The 22,301-nt window shown below is 46.1% G+C and overlaps 1 protein-coding gene across 1 annotated transcript in view; it reads right to left on the bottom strand.

Moving 5' to 3' along the window:
- The window catches only part of tex9 (testis expressed 9), a 69,480-nt gene that overhangs the window by 32,144 nt on the left and 15,035 nt on the right, over positions 1 to 22,301 (bottom strand). Inside the window, exon 6 of the mRNA XM_070859306.1 lies at positions 9,105 to 9,181. Coding sequence (XP_070715407.1) covers positions 9,105 to 9,181 — 77 coding nt within the window. The remainder of the gene's footprint in view (positions 1 to 9,104; positions 9,182 to 22,301) is intronic.

Below are 22,301 nucleotides of genomic sequence, written 5' to 3'. Positions count from 1 at the left end.
CGAATTATTTTTTCATGCCAATACCATCGTGTGTTTGAATTGGCTCTCGTCGCTGCTCTCTCGTTGATACATTTAAGATTTATCCACCAATGAAGGAGCAGCAATGGGAGCAGACCTTTCCAAACTACTAGTCCCACTAAAGGGAAACCAGCAAAGCCAGGGACATGTATTAAAAAATACTGCACACTGTAGCTTTGCAAACAACTTGTCCTTGCCTTCCCAGGTTGTTAATTAAAAAGTGAGAGATGCGAGATTAATGTTTAACTGTTGTTCAGGAAAGTCTCGAGTTGCACTGATAATGCTTGGCAATTCTTTAAATGACTGTACCTATTACATTGGCCTTGCTCTCGCCTGACTGGAGCCGTGCACCGAATGAAGGCTGCCTATCTAAGTTTCCTCCTCCCCGATTGGAGACATCAGGCCAGTGTTTGGTATCTCCCCCAGCAACTGGATGAGACTGGGAATTGACAGGAATTGGCGATCAAACCTGTATCCCATGAGTGTAGCAATACCCACAATGTTACTTTCTTTTCTAAGAACTATTGTGCAATTATTGCCTATGTTACAGTGGTTAAATGGGCATGCTACTTTAATCTAAAAGTTACACGAGTTAAACAATGTTACTTTTATCTCTAAATTAGAATTGTCACAAAATTCAAATTTTACGGCCCTCCCCACAAAAAAAGCCGAATGATATTTTATAACACATAACTAAACTAACAATGTCTCTTTAAATTATTTATAATGAAACTTTACTGAAAGTAGTGCAAAGTAGATAGTATGTGATATCCAATCACAAAACTATGCACACTCTAAAGCAAAGGTGTATTGAGCAGAAAAGCAGCAGGTGTTCATAAAATACAGAATTTTAACTCAAAGCAGTTGTAATTTAATAACAAATGCAAAATTACAATCACAATGCACAGGAGGGCATAGAAATGAATTAATTAACTTAATTTTGGCCTTGACTCTGACAATACATTTCTAACTTAGCCTATTATATTTGCTTGTATGCAAAAAATTAATATAAAGTATTAACCTGCTGGCCCAGTGCACTGATGTACAAACATACTGCAACACAGTGTTAGGATGTATATCTAAACTAACAATTCCATCCGTGGTGAATTCCTTATCTCAGTCAGGTTATCAACAGAGAAAAGTGCTTCTCCACAGGTAGAAAACGGGCACTGCTGCTTTTGCATATTCCTTAGTAAATGATTATAAATATAATGGGAACAGTAGCATACTGGTTATGTTATAGGACCAGTAATCCAGACTAATGATCAGGAGACACGAGTTCAAATCCCACTATGGCAACTGGGGAATTTAAATTCAGTTAATTAAATACATTTTGAATAAAAAGCTAGCATCAGTAATAGAAACATAGAAAATAGGTGCAGGAGTAGGCCATTCGGCCCGTCAAACCTGCACCACCATTCAATATGATCATGGCTGATCATGCAACTTCAGTACGCCATTCCTGCTTTCTCTCCATACCCCTTGATCCCTTTAGCCGTAACGATCACATCAAACTCCCTTTTGAATATATCTAACAAACTGGCCTCAACAACTTTCTGTGGTAGAGAATTCCACAGGTTCACAATTCCCTGAGTGAAGAAGTTTCTCCTCATCTCGGTTCTAGATGGCTTACCCCTTATCCTCAGGCTGTGACCCCTGGTTCTGGACTTCCCTAACATCGGGAACATTCTTCCTGCATCTAACCTGTCCAATCCCGTCAGAATTTTACATGTTTCTATGCGATCCCCTCTCATTCTTCTAAATTCCAGTGAATATAAGCCTAGTCGAAGCAGTCTTTCTTTATGTCAGTCCTGCCATTCCGGGAATCAGTCTGGTGAACCTTCGCTGCACTCCCTCAATAGCAAGAATGTCCTTCCTCAGATTAGGAGACCAAAACTGTACACAATATTCAAGGTGTGGCCTCACCAAGGCCCTGTACAACTGCAGTAAGACCTCCCTGCTTCCATACTCAAATCCTCTCGCTATGAAGGCCAACATGCCATTTGCCGCCTTCACCACCTGCTGTACCTGCATGCTGACTTTCAATGGCTGATGTACCATGACACCCAGGTCTTGTTGCACCTCCCCTTTTCCTAATCTGTCACCATTCACATAATATTCTGCCTTCCTGTTTTTGCCACCAAAGTGGATAACCTCACATTTATCTACATTATACTGCATCTGCCATGCATTTGTCCACTCACCTAACCTGTCCAAGTCATCCTGTAGCTTCTTAGCATCCTCCTCACAGCTCACACTGCCACCCAGCTTAGTGTCATCTGCAAACTTGGAGATATTACATTCAATTCCTTTGTCTAAATCATTAATGTATATTGTAAATAGCTGGGGTTACAGCACTGAAACTTGTGGTACCCCACTAGTCACTGCCTATCATTCTGAAAAGGACCCGTTTATTCTACTCTTTGCTTCCTGTCTGCCAACCAGTTCACTATCCACGTCAATACATTACCCCCAATACCATGTGCCTTAATTTTGCACACTAATCTTTTGTGTGGGACCTTGTCAAAAGCCTTTTGAAAGTCCAAATACACCACATCCACTGGTTCTCCCTTGTCCACTCTACTAGTTACATCCTCAAAAAATTCTAGATTTGTCAAGCATGATTTCCCTTTCATAAATCCATCCTGACTGGCACCGATCCTGTCACTGCTTTCCAAATGCGCTGCTATTACATCTTTAATAATTGATTCCAACATTTTCCCCACCACCGATGTCAGGCTAACCGGTCTATAATTCCGTTTTCTCTCTCCCTCCTTTTCTTAAAAGTGGGGTTACATTAGCTATCCTCCAGTCCATAGGAACTGATCCAGAGTCTATAGAATGTTGGAAAATGACCACCAATGCATCCACTATTTCTAGGGCCGCTTCCTTAAGTACTCTGGGATGCAGACTATCAGGTGCCGGAGATTTATCGGCATTCAATCTCACCAATTTCCCTAACACAATTTCCTGATTAATAAGGATTTCCTTCAGTTCCTCCTTCTCGCTAGACCCTCGGTCTCCTATTATTTTCGGGAGGATATTCGTGTCTTCCTTAGTGAAGACAGAACCAAAGTATTTGTTCAATTGGTCTACCATTTCCTTGTTCCCCATTATGAATTCACTTGATTCTGACTGCAAGGGACCTACATTTGTCTTCACTAAACTTTTTCTTTTCACATATCTATAGAAGCTTTTACAGTCAGTTTTTATGTTCCCTGCAAACTTACTCTCGTACTCTATTTTCCCCCTCCTAATTAAACTCTTAGTCCTCCTCTGCTGGATTCTAAATTTCTCCCAGTCCTCAGGTTTGCTGCTTTTTCTGGCTAATTTATATGCCTCTTCCTTGGATTTAACACTATCGCTAATTTCCCTTGTTAGCCATGGTTGAGCCGCCTTCCCCTTTTTATTTTTACGCCAGACAGGGATGTACAATTGTTATAGTTCATCCATGTGATCTTTAAATGTCTGCCATTGCCTATCCACCGTCAGCCCTTTAAGTATCATTTGCCAGTCTATCCTAGCCAATTCACGTCTCATACCATCGAAGTTACCTTTCTTTAAGTTCAGGACCCTCGTCTCTGAATTAACTGTGTCACTCTCCATCTTAATGAAGAATTCTACCATATTATGGTCACTCTTCCCTAAGGGGCCCCGCACGACCAGATTGCTAATTAATCCTCTCTCGTAACACAGGACCCAGTCTGGAATGGCCTGCCCTCTAGTTGGTTCCTCGACATATTGGTCTAGAAAACCATCCCTTATACACTCCAGGAAATCCTCCTCCACAGTACTGCAACCAGTTTTGTTATCCCAATCTATATGTAGATTAAAGTCACCCATGATAACTGCTGTACCCTTACTGCACGCGTCCCTAATTTCCTGTTTGATGCCATCCCCAACCTCCCTACTACTGTTTGGTGGTCTGTACACAACTCCCACTAATGTTTTCTGCCCTTTGGTGTTTCGCAGCTCTACCCATATAGATTTCACATCATCCAAGGTAATGTCCTTCCTTACTATTGCATTAAATCTCCTCTTTAACCAGTAACGCTACCCCACCTCCTTTTCCTTCCCGTCTATCCTTCCTGAATATTGAATACCCTTGGATGTTGAGTTCCCAGCATTGGATACCTTGGAGCCATGTCTCCGTAATCCCAATTACATCATATCTGTTAACAGCTATCTGCGCAATTAATTCATCCACCTTATTACGAATGGTCCTCGCATTGAGAATCAGAGCCTTCAGGCTTGTTTTTTTAACGCTCTTTGTCCTTTTAGAATTATGTTGTAATGTGGCCCTTTTTGATTTTTGCCCTTGATTTCTCTGCCCGCCACTCTTGTTTTTCTCCTTCCTACCTTTTGCTTCTGCCCCCTTTTTACTTCCCTCTGCCTCCCTGCGTAGATTCCCATCCCCCTGCCATATTAGTTTAAACCCTCCCCAACAGCACTAGCAAACACTACGCCTCGGACATCAGTTCTGGTCCTGTCCAGGTGCAGACCGTCCGGTTTGTACTGGTCCCACCTCCCCCAGAACGGTTCAAATGTCCCAGGAATTTGAATCCCTTCCCCTTGCACCACTCCTCAAGCCACATATTTGTCATCTATCTTACATGATCACTGTTGGTACTATATCAAGGTGTACCACCAGAGGGCACGGCAGTGGGAGACTCATAGGTTACCTGTACAGGTGTGCCTGGCCTAGTATAAAAGGCAAGCCACCAGGTGTGATCCTCATTCTGGAGTTAACTAATAAAGGACTAAGGTCACTCCAGTTCAAGTACAACACACTGCCTCATGGAGGCATTGTTGGAGCATCTAAGGACACAACAACTGGCGACAAGAATAGAACTTTCACGCGAAAATGGCTACCCTTGGTACATTGCAGCAGTTCGCCGATGGTGATGATTGGGACAACTTTGTGGAGAGGCTAGAACACTTTTTCACAGCAAACGACCTGGCAGGAGACGACCCGGCCGCACTGGCTTAAAAGCGCCGCGCTTTCCTGCTAACCAGTTGTGGACCCAACGTCTATGGCCTCGTCAGGGACTTGCTGGCACCAGCAAAGACAACAACCAAGTCGTACAAGGAGCTTGTAACCCTGATCCACGAGAAACTCAAGTCCAAGGAGAGCATCCTCACAGCCAGACACCAGTTCTACACCCACTGACGGCCCGAAGGCCAGAAAATCGCGACGTACGCCGCAGACCTCAGGAGGCTACCGGCACCATGCGAGTTCGGCACTCACCTCAACAAAGCGTTGCAGGTCATTGGCATTGGCCATGAGGGCCTTCTTCACAAGCTACTGTCGGCAGATACCACAGTCACACTGCAGAAGGCCATCTCGGTGAGCCAGTCATTCATAACCTCGACCTGCGGCTCTCGGCAGATGTCTCACCCTCCGGACTCAAACCTGGTAGGTACTGTGCACAGAGTGGCACCGTTCAGGAGCTGGACTGTAGAGCGCTACTGTAGAGGGAGAGAGAACAGACCCCCCCCGAGTCCCTTAATCTTGAGTCCGCCGAAGGGGGCTAATCGAGTAGCACCATGCTGGCGTTGCGGAGGGAATCACAGGGCTCACCAGTGCCGTTTTAAAGACTATGATTGCAAAGGTTGCGGCACAAAGGGCCAACACCAGCGAATGTGTAAGAGAAATGGGACTCACTGTGTCGATGAGGAGTCTGCAGATGGCCATGAATCCTGCATGGATTACGAATCGTTAGACAGAGAGGCAGCCCAGTCCCACGGGGAGGTACATGGCATGTTTACCTGCACCACCGAGTGCTCCCTGCTGAAGATGGAAGTCGTGATCGAGGGAAGTCCAGTCTTCATAGAAGTGGACACGGGGGCGAGCCAGTCAGTGATGAATCAAGGAGCCTTTGACAGGCTATGGGACAATCCGGCGGAACGACCCGAGTTGGCTCTGGTTCAGGCAAAACTGCGCACCTACACCAATGAAATCATCCCAGTCTTTGGTAGTGTGAATACAAAGGTACTCCATGATGGCGCAGTGCACAAGTTACCTCTGTGGACTGTTGTAGGTGATGGACCAACGCTGCTCGGCAGAAGGTGGATGGAGAAGATCCAGTGGAAATGGGAAGATTTCACCCCTCCAGCGATCGAAGCCCTCTGCGGTCAGAGGCAAAGCAAGCCCTCACCTGAGGATGAACCCAGCACCGGTGAGCTGCCCAGCAGGGCACCCGAGGCACAGGTCGCTCAGCACGACTGCGTGGAGATGATCCAGCTGAGACAACCCGAGTGCATCTTCCAGGCTCCAGTGGCAGGACTCAGGAGGGAGAAAAACGGATCCAGCAGCGACTTTCCAACTGCGGAGGCAGAACCCGGGAAGAAGAGGATCACCGCAGTCGACATCGTGGACGAAGAAAAGATGGCGCCCGAACCACGAGGCGATGCGCTGCAGACAAAGATGGCCGCGACCAGACCACGAGGTGCAGCGCTGATTGAGCAACACGTGGCACCAAACAGAGAAGCGGATTGGGGTAAAGCAAGCAAGGCTCTCTTAAGGGAGGACTGCAACCCACTACAATTAAAGGGACAGTTCCACACAATTAAGCAATGTAACAAGAATTGTAAGTTAGAGAGTAAAGGTGCAACGGATTATGTGAAATGTGTAACTGACCATGTAAAATGTGTAACTGGTGATCGGAAGTGTATACATGCAACCAGCGAGGAAAAGTCGCACGATTATGCACAATGTGCAATTGATGATTTGAACTGTGCATAGTGAACCAGCGAGGAAAAGTCGCACGATCGTGTTTGGACCCCTAGAGTGTCCATCATAAGCAAGGAAAAGCTGTGCGATGCAGGATTCCCACTGCACGCAGCCAATGCAGCGGGCAGACAGCCATCAGGAGCATACCGGTCCAGCAGGCTACCCAATGCTGTAGCCTGCGTCCCGGGGACCAGAGTCAGGCACCACGAAGTGTGGCCACAAGCAGCCAATACACACGAGCTGCGAGGCAAGCGACCTCAGCAGGGCAAAGGCAACGGGTAGTGATACCATGCCCTGGGTCGGCTCCATCTCTCAGGCAACCGATGGCACCAACGGCCACGAGTCTGAAGGAGCAGACTGCACCAAGGCCCTAACCCTAGATGGAGGGTCACCCGCCATGGTTTCCCCAGTGGAAACAAGCACCAGCCAGGATCACGAACCAAGCAACGCTCAGGCCAGCGAGTCAGCAGTTCCCGGTACACTGCTAGATGACAGCTCCTCAGAACAGCTAGGACCCAGGGTGTAAAGAAAGGATGGGGGGGGTCACAGACATCTGTGCACCTGCCTGTTGCGAGGGACCACGGCAACAGCCCCGAGAGCAGGCTATGCAAGCCAACCGGCTTCCCACTGCCAGCACCGGACACTGAACCACCACCAGACTGCAGGGACACCACCCAGCAGCTCCGGAACAAAGCTTGTCCTTACGCACCGGTCACCGCATCGACAAGACATCTAAAGCTCTTGTCGCACCATGGAACCACATACACAAAAAAATATGCAAAACCCACTTACCTGAACTTGTCGATACATGAATGCCAGGAGCCTCCGCCATACCAACATGGGAAGTGGGGAGAATGGAGTGGTCAGGAACACACACACACACACACACACACACACACACACACACACACACACACACACACACACACACAGACAGAAAAACAGCAACCACCAGCACGCTACTGCACCAACTACCCACCCAAGGTTGAGCCGGCCTGCCAGAGGTCTACCAGACAGCACCCATATAGATCTAAGTCCAGAGCACAGTTAATGCAGAGACGACGTGCACTGAGGGTTCAGGGGGGAGTGATGTCATGTATCTTACATGGGCACTGTTGGTACTATATCAAGGTGTGCCACCAGAGGGCACAGCAGTGGGAGACTAGTAGGTTACCTGTACAGGTGCGCCGGGCCTAGTATAAAAGGCAGGCCACCAGGTGTGATCCTCACTCTGGAGTTAACTAATAAAGGACTAAGGTCACTACAGTTCAAGTACAACACACTGCTTCGTGGAGTCATTGTTAGAGCATCTAAGGACACAACAGTATCCATCTGAACTATCCTGCTATTCCTACTCTGACTAGCACGTGGCACTAATGGTCACCATGTAACTACCATTGCCATAAAAACCCATCTTGGGGTTCACTCGTCCTTTTGGGAAAGAAATTTGCCGTCCTTACCCAGTCTGGCCTATGTGATTCCAGATCCACAGCAATGTGGTTGACTCTTAACTGCCCTTAAATGACCCAGCATGCCACTCAGCTGTATCAAACTGCTATAAAACACCATATTGACTGCAGCGGTTCAAGAAGGTGATTCACCACCACCTTCTTGAGGGCAATTAGGGATGGGCAATAAATGCTCACATCACGTGAACATATTTTTTTTAATTGATTAAAGGTCTGGATAAAAGTCTGTTCTATCTATAGACCACTGGAGAATAAATAAAACAAAAGCAAAGGACCAGTGTAGAGAAAACACAATACATTAGTGTATACTAGTTAAGATTAGCCACTGCCAAACAATGTTACTGTCATGATGATCCATATCAATACAACAATCTGTATTGTATGTCAAGATAATTCATACAATAAGAAATAAGGGTCAGGGAAATGCCCTGATACATTACGTAAAACATTATCACTTAATTAAAAAAAAAATGTTTAGCCATTGTATAGCCCTCAGATTAACAACACAAGTAACACACTCAGGTGCTGCTGTACTGCTAATCCTTGTATAAAAACGACAGAAAGGTGAGAGGCTGTGGTTATAGATGCCTTTGATTAATCTTTTTAAAAACAAAAATGAAAGATTATTGTTTGGATAGTGGATAACGGTCTTTAATCCCCACAACTTGCAGCCACCTCGCCCCTCCCCACCCTGCACCTGTTTCAAACACAAGTAGCACAAAGCAAGCCAGAAGTTAAATAAAAATAGATTTTTTTTAGCACTGTGGCGTTATGAAATGTTTTAGCATCAAATTTGCACTGCACAAATAAAACTTTATTTGTAGGGTTTTCCAAATACTCATTGATAAATGAAATTTATAGTATAGAGATATTGAAAACATTACCTTGTCATTTTCTTTCCTTTATTTGCTGAACATGGTCTGCTATGCTGTGTGCTTTTCAATCCAACCTTATTTTTGTTCTGAAGTACACAAAAAAAACCACAATTAGTATCACTAAATGGCGAGTACTTAAAGGTACATCTAGACTTGCTGTAAAGCGCTTTGAGACGTCCAGTGGTTGTGAAAGATGCTATATAATTGCAAGTCTTTTTTAATAGTATTTAAAGTTACAATTGACCAAATACATTCAAAAAGTCTGAAAACTCCAGAAAGGAAATTTTCCCTAGACAGAAACAATGGGAAATAGACAGTGTAAAAGCATCCTTAAAACACGGAATTATAGACCGGTTAGCCTGACATCGGTAGTGGGGAATATGTTTGAATCAATTATTAAAGATGTAATAGCAGCGCATTTGGAAAGCAGTGACAGGATCGGTCCAAGTCAGCATGGATTTAAGAAAAAGAAATCACACTTGACAAATCTTCTAGAATTTTTTTGAGGTTGTAACTGGGGTACCTCAAGGTTCAGTGCTGGGACCCCAGCTATTTACAATATACATTAATGATTTAGACGAAGGAATTGAATGTAATATCTCCAAGTTTGCAGATGACACTAAACTGGGTGGCAGTGTGAGCTGTGAGGAGGATGTTAAGAGGTTGCAGGGTGACTTGGATAGGTTAGGTGAGTGGGTAAATGCATGGCAGATGCAGTATAATGTAGATAAACGTGAGGTTACCCATTTTGGTGGCAAAAACAGAAAGGCAGAATATTATCTGAATGGTATGTTGGCCTTCATAGTGAGAGGATTTGAGTATAGGAGCAGGGAGGTCTTACTGCAGTTGTACAGGGCCTTGGTGAGGCCACACCTGGAGTATTGTGTACAAGTTTGGTCTCCTAATCTGAGGAAGGACGTTCTTGCTATTGAGGGAGTGCAACGAAGGTTCGGCAGAATGATTCCCGGGATGGCAGGACTGACATATGAAGAAAGACTGGATCGACTAGGCTTATATTCACTGGAATTTAGAACAATGAGAGGGGATTTCACAGAAACACATAAACTTCTGACGGGACTGGACGGGTTAGATGCAGAAAGAATGTTCCCGATGTTGGGGAAGTCCAGAACCAGGGGTCACAGTCTAAGGATAAGGGGTAAGCAATTTAGGACCGAGATAAGGAGAAACTTCTTCACTCAGAGAATTGTGAACCTGTGGAATTCTCTACCACAGAAAGTTGTTGAGGCCAGTTCGTTAGATATATTCCAAAAGGGTGTTAGATGTGGCCCGTACAGCTAAAGGGATCAAGGGATATGGAGAGAAAGCAGGAATGGGGTACTAAAGTTGCATGATCAGCCATGATCATATTGAATGGTGGTTCAGGCTCGAAGGGCCTACTCCTGCACCTATTTTCTATGTTTCTGTGTTTAATCTGACACTTTTCTTCACCAATATGTTAAATTTGTATCTCGTCTTTTTTTTTAAATGTATGATTTCTAATCTTATAAAATGCGATGAAAGTTTGACTGAAATGTGGAGACGGATATATTGGCAGTCAACAAAAAACAATTAAATAAGTTAATCAATCAGCAATGGGCACCATTCCCAACAGCACAAAAACCGTCTTTCAGCAAAGCAAACCATGTTATCTTATAAATGGTAGCAATCCTCGACAAAAAAAATGCAAAGTGAAAAGTTTTTTGTTGCCTTTACAGCAGGTTATCCACAGCAAGACTGTGATTAGAAAGTATGGACAGTTCAGTAAACTAGGAAATCACAGTGTGAACTTCATAAGCAAGAGGTCCGTGCAAAAAGGCCAGCATGACATTGTCATGTAGGTGTAGTGGCCCAAAAAATATCAGGACTCAGATCAGTTTAAGTTTCCAAACTTGAGAAAGGGACAGGTCTGTGCAGAGGAAGGATATTTCTAATATGAAATGTGTAAGTTTAATTCTTGTTTTTTTAAATGTTTAATATTTATATAAAATTTATATTAAGGGTGTATACTGGGATGGATGAAGAACCAATGTGGCCCCTCAAAAGACTTTGAAAATAAAAATAATTGATTTGATTGTTTTTAAAGTAGTTGCCTTTACTCATGGACTGTGTTTTAGTGAATGGAAAGAAGTAGTGAGAAAACAGAAACTTGAACCAATCAGTATCCCTACACCCTATGGAATTTGAAAAAACACCCCACATTCTATGGATGAAAACCAAATACAAAAATGTTAATTAAATAGATACTTATAACTCTAGTTGGTGATATATATATATATATATATATATGTAATTGAATACATTTAGATTTACAATTAGATATCTGTTGACAATAATTTGATATATATTTTAATACATGATATATTTATATCCAATTAACATTTTATATGATTTAATACATTTATATATATAATTGCATATTTTTCTATATTGTCAATTTTGTGTTATATTGTATATTGTGTGTTTCTTAATTTCACCCACTGCATTTCGCTTGTGCAATGCCAGAATAGAGAGAAGGCACCTTTATTTATGCAACTGCAATGCGCAAATACCCTGTCTTTATTTATGTAATATCACAGGATATCCATTAGCATTTAAACAGAGCTATTGAAAGCATGCCGGAGTAGGAGTTTTAAATGCTTGCCTGTCTAGTCTATTCATGGAGAAATTCGAGCATCATATACATCCAACAGGATTACCTGCTGTTTTGTGGAGCCTCTAACATGATGCCATCGTCTCACCACAAATATTATTCTCATAAATATTCATGGGCATTATTCAACAGTTATCAAATAAATTTGAGTTGTTTTCTCACTTGGGTACAAAGAAGATACTGCAATATTTAAATTACAATGGAGTGAGTGGTATACATTACTGGTCCTCGAGCATTATTAATAGCACTTTTACACAATACTGCATGGGAGCTGTTTTTTCTTAACTCTTACTCACATTAACTTAACTATATGAATTCAGGAAGAGTTTGAATATCTGATGGAAATTAGAAACCTGTGATAAATACACCACCTGCTTACTTATTAATTCCATGCAACTGCTACATATCCTAAATCAAGTTACAAATCATCAACATTTATTAGTAGAGGTAACACAAATAATCTATGATTGGTCATATATAATAAATATATTGGTTATATATTAGCTGCTCAAACAAATCTGAGTAATACCACAGCATCTGGCACATATTTTGGCCATTCTTTATTTTAAATTATGCAACAATATCATCCTTGGTAAAATTACCTCAAACTTGCAAGAATTTGCACAGTGAAAAGCCATTTTTAAAAACACACTGCTGTATTATTTGGTGGATACAGCTAACGTCAAGGGGCCGAAATTCAGGGCCGCCAGAAAGCTGGCGCACCTACCCGTGGGCACTATTTTGCCGGCCGATCGGGAAGTCGGCTGGCAAAAATAAAGACATGGCGGCTGCGGCAGTGTGCCCTCCCTCCCCTTGAAGGGCCACCACGCTGCCAGGCCGTGCGCACACAAGATAAGGAGCACTGACAGAGAAAGCTGTTGGGGTCACCGTGTAAAGGGCAACGATTTTCTTCACTAAATTTCGGTCTCAGTATTCTGGAGATGTAGAGCGGTGGTGCGCATTATGATGACGTGCTTACGCCGGTTGGCAGCAGTGGGGCGGAAGTGGGGACAGGCTGAAAAATCCCCAACCTGAATTTGGGTCGGGGCAGCCTTTGGACTGCAACGCGGCTGCCACTCGATTCTGCCGCATGGCTGCCGCAAAACGATGAAAACGGGCCTTATACGGACCCTGAATTTCGGCTCCCAAGTGTCAGAAAGTAGGTAGTGTACCAGAGGTAAGTGTAAGAGAAATTTAGCATTAGGGGTACCAGCGGGACAAGGGTTAAAGTGCTGGTTCCTGCATAAGGAGGTAAAGGCTTTTCTTCTCACGCCTTGTACATTCCAGCTCTAAGGCTCCAGAAGGTGCTGTTATGGGTTGGGATACCAGATAGTATTCCAACATGGAATGTCAATCGGAGAGAACCTAAACAGACCGCTGATAAGGCGGTGAGAAGAGACCAGAGAGACTTCATGGCACCAAAGGAAATGTATAACAAATCCCAACATAATGATACCATTCTGGGAACGGTCTAAGATGGTCACGAGATCATGGCCTGTCAGTCAGAGCTCATGACCTGTCAATCCGGAGTAGTACTGATAAGGTAGTCCAATTAGAGATCTAGGGAGGTCTTGTCCGGGAACAGAGGGGTTTTTGAAATGTATAAAAGTTGTATGATTGTGCTGTTCGGGGAGCATCCCCACTCACAGGCGGCTGTGATGCGGGTTGTTCCCGGATGTTCGTAATAAAGATCGTTATACTTTGCCAACCGTCTCTGTCTGCTAACTTCGAGAATTGCTACGTGGGCTGGGGCAAGCGTCGACCCTCTATATCAGTGGGCCCGCTCGTGGGAAAAGAAGCCTTCCCTCTCTCCCCCAACATTTGGCATTGTAAACCACAAGGGAAGGACATCCGTACAAAAGAACCATCTGTAGTGAGTCCCGGAGGGACGGAGACGGAGGACAAGGACGATCTAGGGGTGAAAGGGGGGTCAAAAGGCGCATCCTAAAACTCGCGCGTGGAGGTAGCACGGCAGTATGAGGGTACGACGCAAGGGAAGATATAGAGGGAGAGAGAGATCTATTGACCCGAAGCGGTACGAGCGCACGGTGCTGGGATGAGAGAACGGCAGTGCGATCAGGGTACGACGCAAGGGAAGATATAGAGGGAGAGAGTGTTCTATTGACCCGAAGCGGTACGAGCGCACGGTACTGGGACGAGAGAGAGAGGGAATAGAGACAACGTCCCTGAGCAGTGACGGGATATATTGACCCAAAGCGTGCAGTGGTACGAGTGTATGGCGCAAGGGAAGACATATAAATAGCATCCTGCATACCTGACACGAATTTAAGGGAGTACCCACGACCCTCATAGCCCGAAGAAATGGGTAACTCGGCAAGTAAAGGAACAAATGGAACTGGTGAGGGAATGGGGACGCAGGCCATTAAACAAGGGAAAAGGGGAGAGGGTAACCAGGGACCCGAAGGATCTCTATTAGAATTACTAAGTAACAAATATGCAACCTTAATGGAAGGGATGAAGCGGAGAGGGTGGCAGCCCACGGATACCCCCGATAGACAGAAGAAATGGTGGGATAGTCAGACCAAAAACAAGGTTAGAATGGCCCAGGCAATTATTCTCACCTGCTACCGGGAACTAGTAAAGGAAATAGATACCCATGTTGAGCTGATTCAGAAATTAAACACGAAAATAGCAACCTTAGAAAGGGGCGTAAAGGAGAACGGTAAACCTCTACAGTGTGCACCAGCAATATCCAACCCAAAGGCAGCCCCGATAGCCGCTCCACTGTACCCCTCCCTGGAGGAAATAACAATAGGAAAGCCTCCAGATGGAACACAGAGAGAGCCCCCGGCATATAATGAATACATACAGGCAGCTCCCGTACGCACGACTACCACCCCTGCACACAGACAGCAACACGCTCACGTCACTATACAAGAAGTTCCCCTTACCCCGCATGAGAGACGGACACTATTAAAGGATCTACCCACACCCAAACCCAATAGCAGAAATACAGACTTCTGGCAAAAGGTTGAGGAAATGTTCGATGCGCATAACTTAACCTTAGGTGACATACACAGTTTGGTAAAAAGCCAAAACCGGTAGTGTAAATTGGCAGAGGGCTACCCTATACGTGCAAAATGGTGGCTGGATGACGATAGGGAACCGGACCAAGCCACAGCGGTTGCTAGACCTAAAACACGGGATGGATGGATGTTGGGGACCTATAAGAACTAACTGGAGCAGAATATTAAAGATAACCCAGAAGCCAAACAAAACTGCAGGCGAGTATGGGGAGCGGAAATGGCTTGAGTATGAGGACCACTCCGGTGTAAATGACCCCGAGAAGGATGACGAGGCATTTCTAGAAATGTTTAAGGATGGGCTGGGGGAGGCGCATCAAAAGGTAATTAAACTAGGATTTAAGATTGGGGATGACTATGATGAGATCTTAGAGTGGGCACAGAATGTAGAGGAGCTAAAGGCTGAGCAGAAGGAGAAAGTGTCAAAGATGGTGGCAACAGCATTAGCAACAGAAGGAAAGGAAGGGGATGGGGACCTCCACGCCGCCCCCTTGACATGTTACACGTGCCATCAGGGCGGACACACTAGCAAAGAATGCCCATGAAAGGGGACGTTTAGGTGCTATAATTGCAATAAACCGGGACACATGGCAAGAAACTGCCGAACACAGAAAGGGGGGGGGGGGAGGCGGGGAAGGGCCCCCAGCAAACCGGGAAACAAACTGGGACGCCCATTACCCGTGAGGAACTGGTGGAGATCCTCCAGCAAAAGGTATTGCCCCCGCCGGAGCCACCCTCTAATGAAGAGCTCCTTAACCTGCTCAAACTGGCTAGTGGTGGCCGCTAGGGGTTACCGGCCCCCGAAGGACGGTGGGAACGGCCAACGCTCGATTCCCGTATGTTCATTAGTGCGGTGTTAGGGGCCCGGCAGTGCAATATGCTAGTAGACACTGGAGCGTCGGTATCGATAACCAACCTAGACCTCCCCCTTACCCAGACCACGGTCAATATTCAGGGTATAGGGGGGGGGATTTAAAAAAGCAACATTGAGTGAAGTAGTACCTCTGGAGATACAGGGCATAATGATACCCACCCAATTCTGGTGCTGCCCTAACCCAGAAGGCACCATACTCGGGATAGACACTTTGAGGGAAGTAGGGGCACTTATAGACCCCCAGCAGAATCGGATTATATGGGGAGGGAAACATCAAACTGAACAGAAGTTCGATTGCCCGGGACATCCGCAGCAGCGAGTGGCAAGGATAGTCCCAATACAGCCCGAATGGGAAACGAAGGGAGTGTGGGGCAGTGTCTGCCGACTATACCCGACACTTTGGGCACAGCACAAACAGGATTGTGGGCTGGCCCGGATGAACCAGGTCAATGTTCCCAGGCCGGAGCATAAGGCCCATAAACAATACCCCTTAAAACCCGAGGCTGATGCAGCAGTCCACCAAATAGTCCAGGAGTTAGAAGCGCAAGGGGTGGTGAAGCCAGTAACAGCCACCACTAATTCACCGGTGTGGCCTGTAAAGACGGGACTTATAGGTTCACCGTTGATTATACCGCCCTGAACAAAGTCACCCCAAGGGAATACCCGATTGTGGCAAGCCCTTCGACTGTGTTCAACAGCCTGAACCCAGAACATAAAATCTTCACGGTACTTGACATAGCAAACGGGTTCTGGGCCATACCTCTGGAGGAGGAGTCACAGAAGAAGTTTGCCTTCACTATAAAGGGGAGACAATACGTGGACCAGGGTGCCCCAGGGGTTTCACAACAGCCCGGGAATATTTCACCAGGCATTGTCAGGGATCTTGGAACCCCTGGATGTAGGGGGAGGAAGCACTGTACTACAGTACGTGGACGATATTCTTATCGCCTCAGGTACTGAGGCACAACACCTGGTGGCCCTAACTACAGTACTAGGGGCCTTACAGCGCTCGGGGTTGAAGGCTAACCCTAGGAAAGCCCAGGTCGGAAGAAGGGAGGTTACATACTTGGGAACAGGCAGATGCCCGCTGATCGGAAGGAGGCTATTAGAACTATGCCTAGAGCAGGGACAGTGAGAGGGGTTCGACAGATATTGGGGCTATTTAATTATTGCCAGAACTTTATTCCAGAATATGCAGAAATGGCCCAGCCAATACAGGATCTAGGGAAAGGAGGTAAACCCTCCCAGGAGCCTGTAGACTGGGGCCGCCCCCAAGAGGCGGCATTCACACAGCTTAAACACGCCCTTCTGAGTGCACCCGCCTTGGGGTTGCCGGATCCGAATAGGCCCTTCCACCTTTTTTGTACGATAGTGAGACCCACTACAATGCGGTGGTAACCCAGGAACACGGGGATAGACAAAGACCCGTCGCATACTACTCCACGAAACAAGGAGCAGTGGCCGCGGGCCGATCTCGATGTGTCGCAGCCCTTGATTGTGCAGCATGGGCCGTGAGGGTTAGCGAGCCTATCATAATGACCGGGCAGATTATCCTGCATACACCACATACCCTTGTGGAACTGCTTAACACTGGGAGACTAAGGACGATATCAGACGCACGACGCACCAATTGGGAAGCAATGCTTTTGCCCCCAAATGGCACCTTGACTATCATAAAGGATAGCTGGATAATCACCGATGGCAAGGAGCACCAGTGTGACCCCACGGGGAGCGAGGAAGAAGGGAGCCAGATTAGGGAAACCCCGCTCGAAAGGGCAGATATGGATCTTTATGTAGATGGATCCCGTCGATATGTAAACGGAACCCCCCCGGACAGGGTGGGCAGTCGTGGACAGCAATGGGCAAGACAGGGGAAAGGGTGCCCTAGAGGGAAATCTATCAGCTCAGGTAGCGGAATTGGTAGCCCTTACCAAGGCACTGAAACTAGCAGCAGGAAAAAGGGTCAACATATACACTGACAGCCGGTACGCCTTCGGAGTGGTGCACGACTACATGACTGCTTGGAGGAGGCGGGGATACGTGACTTCGGGAGGGGGACCCATTAGGCATGAAGAGATAGTCAAGGGATTGGTAGAAGCTTCCCTCCTCCCTCAGGAATGTGCAGTAATAAAAATTAAAGCGCACTCAAAAATCACAGACAGGCACCAGCAGGGAAATGCCTGGGCAGACGAAGCTGCCAGACAGGCAGCTGAAGCAGACAGGACCCCGATTGGCTCATGTGTCACCCAAACAGAAGAAATAAACATACTCAAGGTACAGGGAGAATCCACCCTGCAAGAAATAGGGAACAGAACGGAGCAAGAAAGGGGGCGGATGGAGTGTGGAGGAGAGATGACAACGTGGTGGCCCCGGAATGTCTCCGACAGAATCTATTGGGTCTCTACCATGGGTACACCCACACTGGTAGGACTGGCATGATAAACTCCATGTCACGATGTTGGTGGTGGGAAGGAATGGGGAGAGACGTAGAAAACTATTGTAGGAGGTGTATAACCTGCACAAAATACAACCTGGGAAAAAGGATAAAGGTCCGACTGGGACACCAACCTCGCCCAAAGGGACCCTGGGAAGCTCTACAAATAGATTTTACCGGGCCACTGCCCAGCCAGAGGGGAAAAATGTACTGCCTGGTAGTAATAGATCAATTTACAAAGTGGGTAGAAGCCTTTGCCACCAGGAATTGCACCGCCGATACAGTGGCTAAAATCCTGGCTGGGGAAATAATACCCAGGTGGGGGATGCCACTGCAGTTGGACTCAGATCAAGGTACACATTTTACAGGGAAAGTCATGAAACAAGCCTGTGCCCTGCTAGGGATTAAACAAAAATTCCACATCCCGATCCATCCGGAATCGTCCAGATTAGTAGAGCGGATGAATAGGACCCTAAAAACTGCATTGGCCAAGGCAATCGAGGAGACCGGGAAGGGGTGGGTGGAGTTACTTCCACGAATCCTAATGAAATTAAGAGCCACCCCGAACCGAACCACTGGACTGACCCCCTTTGAGCTAATGACAGGCAGAGCTATGAGACTGCCAGAAGTATTAGTAGCTGGGAGTGAGGACGTGGGACCCTACAAGGACAAGATACAGAGGTTCGTCATGGAGCTATGTAAACAGCTGCATGGATTACGAGCGCAAGCTAGGGACCAACAAGCCATTAAAGATTTAGAAAGGGATACGAAGGAACAAAGGGTTCAGGTACCCACCATAGGGAGCCAGGTCATGGTGAGGTTGAATCCCGAGAGACCCGGACTCTCACCAAAATGGACCAGTCCCCACCAAGTGATCATGATCAGCGACACATGCGCTTGCATAGATATGGGGGGTATTGGTAGATGGAAGCACTGGACCCAGTTGAAACGATTTGGATCTTAACCGACCGGTGAACACCGGAAACGTTGTGTTTTACAGGATCCTATTCCTCCTTGGAGCCGGGACATCATCCGACAAAGGAAGCTACAGACCCCAAGGCCTATACTATAGAACATCTGAAATTATTAACTGTGATTCGAGAGCCTTAGTGGTGGTAGCCGGTACAACAGTAGATTTAAATTGTAGCATTGGACTAACGGGCATAACTCAATTCAACCCGGATGACAATCGACATTGGGGGTGGACCAATAACCAGGGCATAACAGTAATAGTAAACGAGACCGCAGTGTGCTTCGTGCTAGAGAAGAAACGGGGAAGTTGTACTCACAGGGAGGTGGCACAAATAAGGTGCACGCCGGTCTTTGCCCAATTCTCAGGGAGACCTCAACCAGGGGATACCAGTTGGAGAATATGCCCGGCCTCCCCGTGTGTGGGTACAGATCAGTGGTGTTGGGACATTCGAGTCCGGAATAGATCCACCACCATTGCTCCAACAACCAATCTGGGAACTACAACTCTTTATAGTACCACCACATATCCCCCTCCCACATGCCCGTCCATAAAGACGGGAGTCACAGGGGGATTAGTAATAAGGAAATCTAAGAAGATACATTTTGGGGTGCGGCAACGGCTACTTACGGTGGTCCTAAACCTCACGGATATCATCCTTCCTAGCTTCTGTGGGAATGAGACTATAAGTCTGTACCAGAATCTAACTCAGAGAATCCTTGAAGGCCCGGAATCCACAACCATGAGATTCAATACCAGAAAAGGGATAGAACGAGGTCGAACGAAGAGGGATATACTGGAAATGCTGGGCACGGGTTACGCTGCGGGACTTGCAACAGTGAATACCATAGACCTGTATGCAATAGACGACAGGGTCAATACCTTGACGCAAATCTTGAGGGGTGTGCTGGGGAGGGACATGGATAACCAAGTCCTACAAGCGCGGTTGGGAGATGGCGCGGAAGGGGAACTGTTACAGGTGGCCCATACCTTGCAGAAACATGCCAAGACAATAAATTTGATCCATGCAATGGGAAACGCTATAAGTAAACGATTACAAGCTGAGATAGTTTGCTCCGGGTATGGGGCCTGGATATTAAGTGAGGTACAACATAACTTGGAGCAACTCCAAAATGGGGACATACCAGATTGGATCCCAAACAGCATACTTAACAATTGGACTCTCGATAAAAAGGTGAATAACACATGCGAGGTACGAAGGAATAGCCACGCATGGGTGCCAAAATTCAGATGTATTACTGGCGAGTGAATATGATTGGATTTGTGTTGTCCATACCACAGTATGATGTAACAAAGGAAGACCCCTTATACCAGATTGATAATATCGGTGAAGTGAGAAACCAAACTCGGTTGCGTTACCATCAGCCTGCCAGATGGGCGATTAAAGTTAATAGTACCAGAGGCATTGCCATAACCGACTGCTATAAAAATAACCAAGTGGTTTTATGTCGAGGTACGCCACGAATGACGAATGATGAGTGCGGATTCCACCAGATAAATGGATGTATGCTGAGTATCACTCCTCTTGAACACGATCTGGAAACCATCGCTGTCCCGCAAGGGAACGGAGAGTGGTGCGTGAGCACGGGGGCAGCCAACCTAACCATTAAGACTAGGGGAGGAGTTACCCCGTGTCCTCATTAGTCCTAACTTCTGCTTCAGACCGAAGGGTGAAATAGACATAGACGGATATCATATTCATCCCGAGGCAACGGAAATCATCCACGGAACAACCACGGATACCTTCCGAGAAGGGTACGAAGAGGCGGTATGGGAACCGCAAGGCAAACAGATACCGGAATTAAATGAGGAACAATTACGTCTGGTGCAAGGAATCCAAAATCAAAGACGACAGTATATCCGGCTGATGGAAGAAATAGACAATTTACAGAGAGACACTAACGCAATGCTGGCTGATCAGCCCTGGTACTCAAAGCTGTGGGACATTGGACTTAATATTCAAATTCACCCATGGATAAGAATAATATCACACGTACTTGTAGTAATACAGGGCCTTGTTCTGTTGGTCATGATTGGATTAACATGTGCAAAAATAAAACAGACCAAACGACACGTCAGGGCACGCACTATGATTAAGGCCATAAGGGATGAAAATTTAACCAGTCTGAATGGAAGGACTTACCTTATATAACTCTGTGGGAAGGTTTCAGGGGGTCCCGAAGCTTGGGAGATGGCCACCCAGGTGAACGAACCTATCTGGAACTCGCCTACAGGGAGATAGTTATCGGGAATTATGGCCAGCTTGGCGTATAGCCAAGGGCCAAAAGGGGGGGAATTGTAAGAGAAATTTGGCATTAGGGGTACCAGCGGGACAAGGGTTAAAGTGCTGGTTCCTGCATAAGAAGGTAAAGGCTTTTCTTCTCACGCCTTGTATCTCTTCTCACGCCTTGTACATTCCAGCTCCAAGGCTCCAGAAGGTGCTGTTATGGGTTGGGATACCAGATAGTATTCCAACATGGAATGTCAATAGGAGAGAACCTAAACAGACCGCTGATAAGACGGTGAGAAGAGACCAGAGAGACTTCATGGCACCAAAGGAAATGTATAACAAATCCCAACATAATGATACCATTCTGGGAACGGTCTAAGATGGTCACGAGATCATGGCCTGTCAGTCAGAGCTCATGACCTGTCAATCCGGAGTAGTACTGATAAGGTAGTCCAATTAGAGATCTAGGGAGATCTTGTCCGGGAACAGAGGGGTTTTTGAAATGTATAAAAGTTGTATGATTGTGCTGTTCGGGGAGCATCCCCACTCACAGGCGGCTGTGATGCGGGTTGTTCCCAGACGTTCGTAATAAAGATCGTTTTACTTTGCCATCCGTCTCTGTCTGCTAACTTCGAGAATTGCTACGTGGGCTGGGGCGAGCATCGACCCTCTATATCAGTGGGCCCGCTCGTGGGAAAAGAAGCCTTCCCTCTCTCTCTCAACATAAGCATTCACCTTATCTTATTGCAGTAAAGTAATTTTATTATTACACTCTCAGCAGTCTACAACCTTTTTTGCTTACAATATTTTAAAAGCTCTAAATACTGATTTGCATTAAGAAAATATTAATGATAAAATCACATAGCATGACCCTCCCCAATAACTCAATGGCTGCTGTTGTAATGAACCATACAAACTAGGAAGGCACCAAGTTATAACCCCAGTTTGTACTGAGCAGGAGTGTTACAATTAGTAGCACTCTC

Source organism: Pristiophorus japonicus, chromosome 17 (assembly GCF_044704955.1).
Source record: "Pristiophorus japonicus isolate sPriJap1 chromosome 17, sPriJap1.hap1, whole genome shotgun sequence".
Classification (NCBI taxonomy): domain Eukaryota; kingdom Metazoa; phylum Chordata; class Chondrichthyes; family Pristiophoridae; genus Pristiophorus; species Pristiophorus japonicus.
This window is presented reverse-complemented; position numbering and strand designations above follow the sequence as displayed.